The sequence below is a fragment of the Cynoglossus semilaevis genome, chromosome Z (genome assembly GCF_000523025.1).
Source record: "Cynoglossus semilaevis isolate Cse_v1.0 chromosome Z, Cse_v1.0, whole genome shotgun sequence".
NCBI lineage: Eukaryota > Metazoa > Chordata > Actinopteri > Pleuronectiformes > Cynoglossidae > Cynoglossus > Cynoglossus semilaevis.
In genome coordinates this window covers 11030602-11042649 of record NC_024328.1, presented here as the reverse complement: position 1 = coordinate 11042649, position 12048 = coordinate 11030602, and the positions used below count along the sequence as shown (strand labels likewise).

Sequence of the window (12048 nt, the reverse complement as noted above, 5' to 3'; positions counted from 1 at the left end):
GGTTTCTATCTGGAAGATGAGCGCTGCCCTCTGTATATATTCGTTTATATTTGTTAATTCACGGGGAATATTCTGAAATATAACAGACAAAGAAGTGAAGGTGGAAGTTGTGTTAGTCAGGTAGGAAATATTCTGTGGCATTTCTAAGGGTGGACTGATAACGCCATGTTAGACCATTACGTTTACATGAAGACAAATGTTTTCTTACATTTTTGTCTCACTGCTCATTCACCTCAAACGGACCAAACTGAACCTGGGAGTCATTCATAGATGGTGCATAAGAACAGGACAGATGTACTTTGCAAAAGCACAATCGTTCTGCCGGTTGCATTAGCAGGACCCAGGCAGAGGTGTAAGCAGTGCATTTACATATCTGCCTTACACACAGAAGGTCATGGGTTCGAAACGCCCAAAACGAACAACATACTTGGCGCCACCTTTTGCAGCAGATCTGGTGTCAACACTATTTTCCCAGTCTGGCATCAATGAAGTCCAAATTATTATGATTATCATATTGTATTAAACACGCACTATATCTATCAAATGTGATCAAAACCTCTCGTGGAAATGGTTATTCTAGTAAATCATACAAAAAGTGGGTTAATTTTCCAACAGACTGTTGTTTAGATAATTACTTAATAAGATAATTGTTTAGATTGTGTGTGTGTGTGTCTTGTCCTGCGCCAAACCCTTGTTTAGATAAGTAATTTAGCTTCATTGATGCCAAGTCATTAAGTAACCAGTTTTTGTCTACAGTTCATGATTGCTTCAAAATGACTTTCATTGTTTACGTCCAATGGCCAAACAACCAAGGTACAGATCTGACTTGATAAAAAGGGTTACTTTTGTTTGATTTCACAAAGAGCAAAAAAGATTCACTCAAATACTGTTGACACTTTGGGGTGACACTTTTGGACCTTTGTACACCACTTCAAAAAGTTCTGCCACAGGTTCCATTTGATCCTTTTAATTACTGTATTTTTGTGTAATTTTTTGATAAGCCACTTCTAGTTTGTTTCGGGTGATAAATGGGGGAAAGACACACATACGAACACAAACACGTCTTCGTCGACACTGACATTGACTACACAGAGATCAGCATCACAACGTCAATCACAAACGCACAGCACGCCTGTGGAACAGCGTTGACACACGGTGGTAATGGTAGAAGTTAGAGAACAACAACAGAGGAGGAGATGGAGGAGGAAGAGGAGGAGGAAGAGGAGGATGGACTGGTTGATGAAGGAGCGGTTTTAGGATGACATAATTCAACACTTTAGGGTGAAACCAAAACAATAAAAAAACAATTTAAAAAACATGACCCAAATTAAAACAACTGCTGCACAGTTGTTTTAATTTGGGTCATGTTTTTTAAATTTGTTTGGTACTGTGCAATCTCTCAAGAGGCACTGATGCAATTGGGGGTAAAATGAGCAAAAATATATATATTTTTAATCACAAAAACTCTAAATTGAAGAATAGATTTATTGCGATTTTCCCACAGCAACAAGTTCTAACAAGTCATTTTTAATGATGAATACAACAAAAAGGAAAAAAAATCTTTTGAGATTTGCGTATTATTCTTAATATTTTTTATAAGCGTTCTACTATCAGTATCCATCAAATGGTATAACGGGGGTTCTGTTCCACAGGAACAGAACGGGTGAGAGAAAAAGGAGGAATATGAATAAGAACTCACCCCATGGATGAAGGTGACTCTAGTGAAGTTAGGATGAAACTTGCGCTCCTGCGTCTCCTCCTCAGCAGCGACAGCGGCGGTAGCAGTAGAGGCGTCTGCTCAGCAGCTCTCTCTCATCCAAAAATGAAACCCGTCTCCAAGTGGTTGCGCTCTGTCCCTCCAGAGAACGGGCACGCTTGTGCCTTTGCGCGCACAGGGGCGCCTTATAAATACAGCGAAACTGGTGACGGAGTAGAGGAGAGCCGCGTGCGCAGGCATTTAAATGAACCGTAGGTGGGTTTAGTTATGTCTACTATCGTCATCACCCAGCAGGCACCGCTACCGACTCTCCCCACATCCACACTCCTCCTATAGAGCCGTCGTCAGGCCTCGGGGTGGAGGCAGAGAGACGGACTAAGGTGTGTCGCCACATAAATCAGTGTAATCTGGTGCAAAAAAAAAAAAAAAAACGAATTACAAAAAGGCAAATTTCTATTTTCTTCAGCACAATATTTTTCTTTTTGTAATTAACTTGAATTATGTGTTTCTGTGTTACAACATTAGTACATCAGAATTCCAACATTTAAACACAGTAAACTCATCCCATCTAATTTCGAGGTAAAAATAACCAGTACCGAAATGTCCAACATTTTGTTCCTCTACAAAACAAATTGCTTTACCTAAATGTAATATCTTTAAGTTGAGACCTCGCTACTTTTTTTTTTAATTGTTTCAATCTAACCACCTTAGCAGATTGGGTTGGAGGAGCTGATTAAGTGTAAGAATATTTAGCTTGTTCAAAAAATAGTTTCATCAAAAGCAACTTTTTTTTTTTATTCAAAGGAGGGCAGAATGTAAAGTCATGGGGAGTGGTACCATGGCTATGACAGTCACCACACCTCCATCCCCCCTTTCTGCAACGACCCTCATTAGAGGTACGTAGCCTAAACTGTCACGTGTAGGCATTGACAGCAGGACACATGCAGGCAGGACCCAAATGCAGTACTGGTGCAGGTAGTTGTAGTTGAAGGTTCTAAATTCCAAAAACCAGGACTGAAGCATACACCAAGTCGAGCAGAGCTGCGAACACGAAGAGAGTTGAGCACAGCAACATACTTGCTCGGGAACAAACTAGGAACAGCTACAACAAAAAGCTCGACACAGCGTTGGCACAAAGGATACAGTGCTCATGAAAACAGTCACTAACTTACACCCTGGTCCAAACTCCAATCACAATGATCCAATCACAATGATCCAATCACAATGATCCAATCACAATGATCCAACAAGGGCAGAGTGAGGTAGAGAGGTATATATACACAGGGATCACCAGGTGACACAAGTGATATTAATTACAGACAGGTGAGTGTGATCACACAGATTACCCCACACAGCAGGAAAAGGAAACAGACAGACATGACATAAACACCAGAATTTCTATTCAGCAATTTCAGTTGCTTTCGATGTAACTATTTTTTGGATTAAATGACCTGGATGACCTAGAACCTACACAAACATTATTTAGCTTGTTTCTCATAGAACCCCGGTTTTTCCATAAATCACAATGTCATCAGCATATAAGAGGGTTTTGTTGTTGTTGTTTGTTTATTCTTTTATTTTTAAAGTCATTGGTTTGTACATGTGGCACTTTGGCCCAGAGGCTATGTCTCTGTCATTGGTGTAGAACCCCAGGGTTCACCTCCTGGGCAAGATCGAATCCCAGTTGGGGTGGTTGGCGACTTCCAGTGGACTCAACACCTGCACAATTCATCAAGTGGGGGGTTCATAATCAGCAGCTGTTCTACGACAGAATGTTCTGGAGGCACAAAGTAAAAGTCAGTTTTCTTAATACAATATGTCCTCAACATACACACAAAAAAAAACATTAGTCCAACATTAGTTTTGTCCAGCAGTATCAGCAGTATTTAAAGTTTACCCCAAAATAGAAGAAAATAGTTACCTCCATTTATCATGTGGCCGAAAGCAGATTGGTGGAGTAATGATTCCTATTATAAATCTATTATCTTTTAGATAATGCATTGAAGCTGAACCTGGATGACACGCTGACGCTCCTCACCTGTGTGTGTCTGTGTCGTTTTCCACCCGACCTGTTGACAAACAAACCCCTGGATAACGTACTGACGTACTCATGAAAAGATGACAAACAAACAACAAACAAACAACAGAACAAATGCATGTTTCTGTGAATCCATTTCTCTTTTTTTTTTACATGAGCACACTCTCAGTCCACACATACAGTACAGTACACCCACCCATGCCACATGACACAATGACATGTCATTGTGTCAATCACTTCCAGCTTGAGTGCTACCATCTGCCTCTTCATAAAGCCACACGCCATGTGGATCAATGTGCAAAAGCCCCGGCTCAGCCTGGTTACAGTGCACAACGCTTGGAGTAAAGACTTAACTCAAAGCGACCGAAGCTGAGTCAGTTTCTTTTTATACATCTCGCTCCTCTCCCTCTCGTCCTCAGAACCTTCCCCCCTTATTGTGCAGACGAGAGAAGAAAGAACTTGTTTGCGTTGATGAAAATAAAATGTTTTAAGAAGAAGATACGAGTTTAGCAAACAATAAATGACTCTACTGTTTGAACTAAAATTTGAAAAATGTTGAGCTTAGGAGAAAAAATAAAAAAAACCCAAAAAGTGTTAATTTCAGAAAGCCTTTAATGGAGAACAAAAAGGGTTTTTGTTTTTCAGAAAACACAGTCACAAAATGAAATAATCCCAGTTGACAAAAAATAATTAATTGCCACTATTGTTAGCTGTAGTTGCCAAGGCGATAGAGTCCCTGTTTATGGCATGTCATGCAAATTTAAGGCGAGGATTTGTGCTTAAGTATCGGATCGGATGGGCTATGATTTTTTTTGGGTTATGATCAATCCTGAAATTTTAAGCAATATTTGAATGCTATCAATCCCGAGTATTAGATCGAGCAATCGATCAAGAAAAAAAAGTTAATAATTATCCTGTAAATATTGCAACAACTCTTCAGTGGAAAACGACTCCCCAGGCTGTTGTTCAAGGCTCTGTCTCTATACATGCGGTTTGTGTCATTTGCAGTGAAGAATTGCGTAAAAAGATAAAGCTTATGTCTACAAATGTTTAGCAACATTCAGCTTTGAGCTGATTTCTTCCTAAATCAAATCAACCAACGACAGGAACCACAATCACACATGAGGATCCAACAACGGGTGCGTGAGGATGGGAGGTATTTATACCCAGTTGAATGAGTGAGACTAATTAGCCGAGGGACACAGGTGAGTGTGATGACACTGATTCCCAAGGACAGACAGAAGGGAAGAGTGACCGACAGACCTGACAACATTTACAGGTCAACTGAGAGGATTAATGACCCCACAATACCCAAAGTATGGGAGACCGCGGAAGATAGAGTATCAAACCCCCCTCTCCTCCCCCCCCCCCTCCAACTGCCTGTAACATTCTACCACATATACCATGATCCAAGCCACCCACATTGCATTCTAATGTTGGTCTGGACCAGTGTTTCCCAAACTATTTTGTTGTTTCACAAACCTTCATGACCCAAGTCAATAGGCTTTATTCGTAAACTCCTGGGAAACATGATGCGAGACGACCCAAAAAAAAAAAAAAAACTCTTGCGACCCACCTGAGGGTTGTGACCCACTATTTGGGAAACACAACCCACTTGGTCTAGACAACCCACTTGGGCTTGAGCTAAGACGTTGGGCGACGGTGCTCATGAATATTCACATTATTGCGTAATCGTTTGCTAAGTCGGGCATCACCACTTGTCACATTGTGATTGACTGAGAAGAATGACGTGAGATGACGCCTGGGTGACAGTTGAGGCTCAGTGGGAAGCATCTGTGTCCTGTTGTTCTAATCACCTTAATCAGCAGGTATAGCGGTGTCAAAGTGAGTGTCGAATTATTGAGCCTACAGTGGTTAAAATGATCATACAAATGTGCTAATTCACATTCATCCAGCAACAATGGGACCTAGATGAGATACAGGAAGTCTAACAAATTGGCTCAACATGTTTTTTGTTGTGTTAACATGTCGATTACAATCACTCCTCATGAGAGCAGTGGAATTTTTTAATACAATACTGAAGCACTCGTGTTGATGAGAATTGTTTTATCAGAGAATTTCCGTGTCAACATGCTCAGACTTTTGTCACATTCTGATGGTATCAGAAGAAGATAGTAACTAAAAGTCAAGTGTTGGTTGCTGTGTTTAGAAAACAATTCCAGAGTAGATTGCAGGTTTCAGCTGTAACTGTACATCTGGTTAAAAGTACTTATTATGTGAAATTATACCGTTTTCTTTCTAAAGGTAATATTTCTTTTGCATGTTCAACCCGTTAAGCCTAATGTCACATCTATCAAACAGCCATAATTTTCCTTTGACACAAGTTCAAAGGGGGCATTTCCACATTATCTCTGAGGGGTGTTAAAAGTTGTGAAGCAATCTTGATCAACACGTTTGATTGCTTGCTATCAGTTGAAAGGTCTCTGCGATCCTTGTTACCTTCACAGGCCTCCTAGCTCTCCTTTGTCTCCCTAAAAGTGGATATCCAGCTTTACCATAGCATTATAACTTACCCAGAGCAAGCAACGCATTCGCAATCTTGTGTCTTTTCACCAACCAGCTCCACCTACAGCCATCCTGGTTTGGTCCGTTGTTTTCTTCCTGCTGTCCTCTCTCCTCTGGAACAGAACTGTGAAGTCAATCTCAGTTTTATAACGTTAACGTCTGCTGTGAGACATGTCACATTAAAGTTCAGACTGAGGTCACTTTAGAAAACTGGTTTTGGACCAGGTTTAAGAAATCGGTACAACAGTCCAATTTATACGGCGTTAGCCTGCAGGATTACCCGTGTCTAGAAGAGTTTAAAAAAAAATTCTTGGTGGTTTCCTCCCATACTGTATGTGTCTTTATTGTGTTCTGTGTAGTCTGTAATTTATTTTTTTTTTCAATTTATTTTAATCAATAAGGTGACATCAGCAGTGACTCAGAAGTGGGACAACTCTTCATCCGTCTAAGCTTCTCAGCGTACAGGAACTGTATTCACAGCAGTGCCTGAAAAAAAAGTTCCAGAGAATCATAAAAGACCTCTCACATTTGCATCCGAACTTGCACTCGTGCCTGTCCTCTGGTTGTAGGTGCAGAAGCTACATTTCCCAAGACAGCTTCAAAAGATTTTTCCTGGCTCTTGAACAGCAGGTACATTTTCACCCAATTTACGATTCGACCTGGTTGTACTATAAGAACCTGGAATCCTAAATCTGATTAAATGAAACGGACTATCACGTTATTACATTTTTTCTTCTGATTACCCTAAACCTGATCACAGGTTACCATAATATAATCAGGATTAATTGTGATAACTAAACATTCCTAAACATGACTTCTTCTTTAATGTTATTATAACCCCAAGATATAATAAGAATATTTTCATACATGACTAATCCAAATGACGGAAAAATTAATATGGGAAAAATACATGTAGCAACCGTGTATTCGAGCGAACATAAGTGGATAATCTTGAATATAAATCATTCTAATATGTAATAAGTTCTTCAAATCTCAACAGCCTTGTATGTAACTTAAAAAACAACTTTACATGTTGTTCTAAACATAAGACATAAGACAGTCTATATATACTAGGGATGTTCGATAATATTGGCCAATCGATATTAGCTTGATTATGTATATAAATGTATATGTATATTGGTAGGAAATCATATATTGTGGATATCGGCAAAAAGTTGATTTCGGACATCCCTAGTTTTTATCTTAATTTTCATTCAGTAGGATTGACTCCAGCTGGGAAACTTGACTCCAAAAAAGTAAGGTCACCTTTTCCTTTAATACACGGAAACATCATTTCCAAAGAGCATAAAAAGACAGATTGATTAAAAAAAATGTAAAAAATTATAAATCAGAACAAATGTCTTTTTATGGACCATAAAACCATTTTACACTTTATTTTCACCAATCAAAAGCCATATTCTGACCATGGACTGTGAAATGGTGTTGTGTTAAAATCCCTGGAATTGATGGAACTATTGAAAGGAACTGTTTCTCAGTGCAGCCGCTGACGACCAGCGGGATCAAGGTGCTGACTTTAAAACTGTCATCATGACATATGCTCCTCCGGAGGCAGAGACCACAAAAACAGCAGATGACCAGATGTGTCACTGTTCTTCTGGGGCCACTTTTACCTATTTGAGATTTCAAACTTGACTGCACCAGGTGAAATTACTCGAACTAGTTTGAACGAAGCACATTAATTTGTCCCGTGGGAGTGATAAACAATCTGAAATTCATGATCTATTGGTCAGAAGACGAGCCCACCGGGGCTGTTGGTCCCAGGAACTTAGATTAGTTTAGCTGTAACTTCTCCAAAATACCAGCTGGTAAACCAATTTTGTGTTCTGCTGAAAATGACCTCACAGAATGGTGCGGTCACAGTAAAGGAACAACCTGTCTACTGCAAAGAGTTCATTGTATCATTTATTTGTCTGGTTGCTTATGTGGAGCAGGTGGCTAGTGGTTCTAAAACTGATTAGATTAGATCACAGTAAAACAAGAACAAAAAAAAAACTGATTTGCAAAGTGTGGCAGAAGAACATGGGTTCATAACCCGCGGACAGGTGGTGTTTGGAGGTCGATCCTAAGCCCATGGTGCAGGTCCCACCCCACTATTATTACTGGGAAGCACTACGATCAACATGCTTAAGGATGGTTAGCCATTTCGATCCCGGACCTTCCAGCTGTTCCATCCTGCCTGTACTCTATTCTTCACCTCTCTTCCACAGTCGCTGCTGCTCTGAACAGTTGATCCTAAGTACCTAAACGTTTTGCATGGTTTTACCCTAAGAACTGTGATTTCAAAATCATGCAAACTTAGGTTCAACTATTCACTCTAAATTAAGCATATTTGGAGAACAACAAAAACACACAACACACAGGCGGCAAACATTCATTAACACCTGCCTCAGAAGGATACCTATCCTCTGGTGGAACAACAAAGTCAACAATGTGAACCTGTGCAAAAGAACATCTCGAGAAGAAGTATTAAGGCAGAAATGACTGAGACTGGGCTCAACTGGAGAGAAAAGCTAGAAAAGAGTGAAATGGAGGTTGTTAGTCAACGACCTCTGCACCAAGAAGAACAAATTGCTTACGAAGAATCCATCCATTTTCATCCGATTATCCGTTACCAAGTCGTGGGGGCAGCAGTCTCCATGACTGCCATCCAAATCACACTGCACTGTACCAACCCCCCCAAACCTTCCTGCGGGTGGTGAGTCCACTGGAAGGTACCAGCTGTCCTAAATGGGATTTGACCTTGCCCAGGAGGTGAACCCTAAGGTTCCACACCAATGACAGAGACATTGCCTCTGGGCCAGAGATTGTTGGTACAAAGTACACAACAACATCAACAACATGAGGAAACGTTGTGTGAAACAAGGATAATCAATACTGGTTATATTCCGGTAAAATTACTTTTGATTACATTTCCTTATACCTCTCTTAAGGTCACAAGCGTGGTTTCATAAACTGATGATTCATAGATGTTCTTATCATAATGCATTCAGAGGAAACAGACGTAGGACTCAGCCTTCAACTGTGTGATAAACGAAGAAAGAATTTGAATAGACTGGTTTTGTGGTTTTAGCTACTGTGTTCCTTGAGTTAGCCTTTCAACACCCAACTTATTGGTTTTGTATAAAGGTCGGTGGTTGAAGCAGTCACTGTGAAATTATGGTTTTTGGAGGTGAGGTGTTAAGGTGAGCGCTGGAGACTGAGACGACACAGAGATGGTGACTTGAAGTTTTTATTTTATTTTTTTTTTTCTCTTTTGGACATTGGAACAAAACCAGATGGTGCACAAAAAACACAAACGTTATAACAAGGCCTGCAAAATAGTAATTCATTGACATTCATTTGAACAGCAGAAACTAAAATATTTTTGGAAGGGTAGAAAACTGTTATAAACTTTTCACTGTACAAATATATAAGAGAGGGTCATTTTATAAGCTTTGATGACACGTGTGTATGGGAGTCAAAAGCATTATGCATAGGAACAATTTAAAGGAAAGTTGGGTTGCTCTTTTTAAATGGCCAAGTTGAAGGTGTAACGTGGCATGGAGAAAAGATGCTGCGAATGTTATTTTGTTTGGTACAAAGCAACAACAAAATGAGGAAACATTGTATTAATAAATGTTTTGCAGAAGGAGTAGCCCTGGACAAAAACCACACTCTACACCCAAACTGTCTGTCATAAATTGTTTGGCACATCTGCTTGGTATGAAGAATGAATGTGGTTGACATCACGTTTTTTACATTGTCATTGTACATTTAATGACAGATAAACATCTCTCTTCCTTATTGTGTTTCTCGACCAACATTCAATCTTTTGAATACATTTCCTCATACTCTTCTTGGCAACACAACAATTTTATCGTGTTCATCAACCAATTTATCCGTGATCTTACTATGACGCAGTTTTGCTTTTATTTACTGTAAAGTATGACTCAGCCTTCCACTGTGTGATGAACAAAGAAACATATTTGATTGACCATTTGTGTGTTTTGGCTTCTGAGTGCATTGTTTTTGGGTGTTGTCCTTTAGTTGGTCTTTTAACACACAGATTATTGGTTTTGAAAAAAGTTGGTGATGAGTCGACGCAGTTGCTGTGAAATTATGGATTTTGAACGTGAGAAGTTTTGGGTTTGAAAACTTTTAAGTTGTTTTATTTCAAACAAAGCAAAACTTAGGCTTGACTTTGTTTTTTTGTTTTTGTTTTTTTCCGAGAGAAACATTTTCTTAATCAAACATATTTTTTAATACACAACTGCTTGTTTACTTTTCTTTTCTTTTTTGCCTCATTGTTGCACAACACTCCTTCGTCGAGTGTGGGGAAAAACAGGGCTAAACTCGCACAAAACCCCCAAACTATTAAATATGGTCCATCACACTTTTGTGCCTAATTCTTACTGTTAATATAAATATATGTGTCACATCTTCTGATTGAACAATCTAAAATTATTTTTCTTCATTTATGAAAAATCCGAGTTAACAGTAGTGTCAAGTCATCAACGGAAAGACACGGGTTTCGATTTGAGGAAAGTCTTCAAGCATACAGTGGACAAAGGCCTCTTTGTTTTTTTTTTGAAAGTCTGCGGCACATGTCGTGGCCCACTCTGGCGAAGTGGGCCACCACTGACCGCTAAAGGGTCCAATCGTGGATTAAGGGGAAACATGAATGTGTCTGCGCTGGAGCGAGAAAGAAGAGCAGAACGGGTGAGGGGCAATGGAAGCAAGGCGGGGCAGGAATAGGAGTGTGGTGGAGCACATGTGGGCAGAGCTGAGGATGAGCTTCATGCAAAGTCATGGTCCCATCAGAGTCTTGGCTACAGCCTGGAGCAGGAAGGAGGAGGAGGAAGGGGAGAAAAATGTACATGTTAATACATGTGAAGTCTTTTAGACTTAATTCTTTTAGTATCAAAGTCTGAATGACCAATTGTTTTGAAACATTGTCAGATCAGGTTTTAATGACAAAAGTAAAGGGAAATGAAGAAAAGTTTAAGTGAAATTGAATACATTTGTTTTCACTGTGTCTCACCGCGACCCGGTACCAAATGACCTGCAGACCGGCACCGGCCCCCGCACCGTGGGTTGGGAACTGCTGTATTAGAGCATTGTCGACTGATTTGATTGGTCGAGTCAAAGGGTAATTTAATGATGTCACTGACATTTAAAGGTTAAGGACATATAATTGAGTATAAATGAATCTTTATATATTTGATATCTTATCTATAGATATAGATAGGTAGATGTATGATAAATGGATAGATGGATGGATAGATATATACCTGATATTAAGGGTATCAATGCTTTATTAATCTTGTACTTTGGAATTCCTCGACCTAACATGTAATATTTTAAACCCAAATCAGAAATACATTTCATAATTCAGATTTCTTTGATTTCAATAAAAACCTTAATAAATAACCTTGGCCTAGTTTGACTAAATTGAGAAATTTAGTCAAACTAGGTCAAGCAGGCCTCTACTGTGACCTTGTGAATAAATCCGTCTAAAGTACAACAGTATGTGTTTTTTTTTTCTTTCTAGGTGGGACGATTAACAAGATCAATTTGGCATTGAACTGACACACACCAACTCTGAGCAAATGTACACTTTCATATATATAAATATCCCACTGCAGAACTCCAAAAATCTATATTTTGAGCAAATCTAGCATCTGGTTCAGTTCCAAGGAGGAGGCGATGAGCTGCACAGCAGGTCTCACAGAGGTGACAAAACCTGAATTCATCCCCTCCACCCCCC

At 39.6% G+C, this 12048-nt stretch overlaps 1 protein-coding gene across 1 annotated transcript in view; it reads right to left on the bottom strand.

The window, feature by feature from the left end:
• Nucleotides 1-10621: 10621 nt before the first annotated feature.
• Nucleotides 10622-12048, bottom strand: part of ksr2 (kinase suppressor of ras 2) — a 93266-nt gene continuing 91839 nt past the window's right edge. The window contains exon 22 of the mRNA XM_017043212.2: nt 10622-11117. Within this exon, the coding sequence (XP_016898701.1) occupies nt 11111-11117 (7 nt within the window). The 3' untranslated portion in view covers nt 10622-11110. The remainder of the gene's footprint in view (nt 11118-12048) is intronic.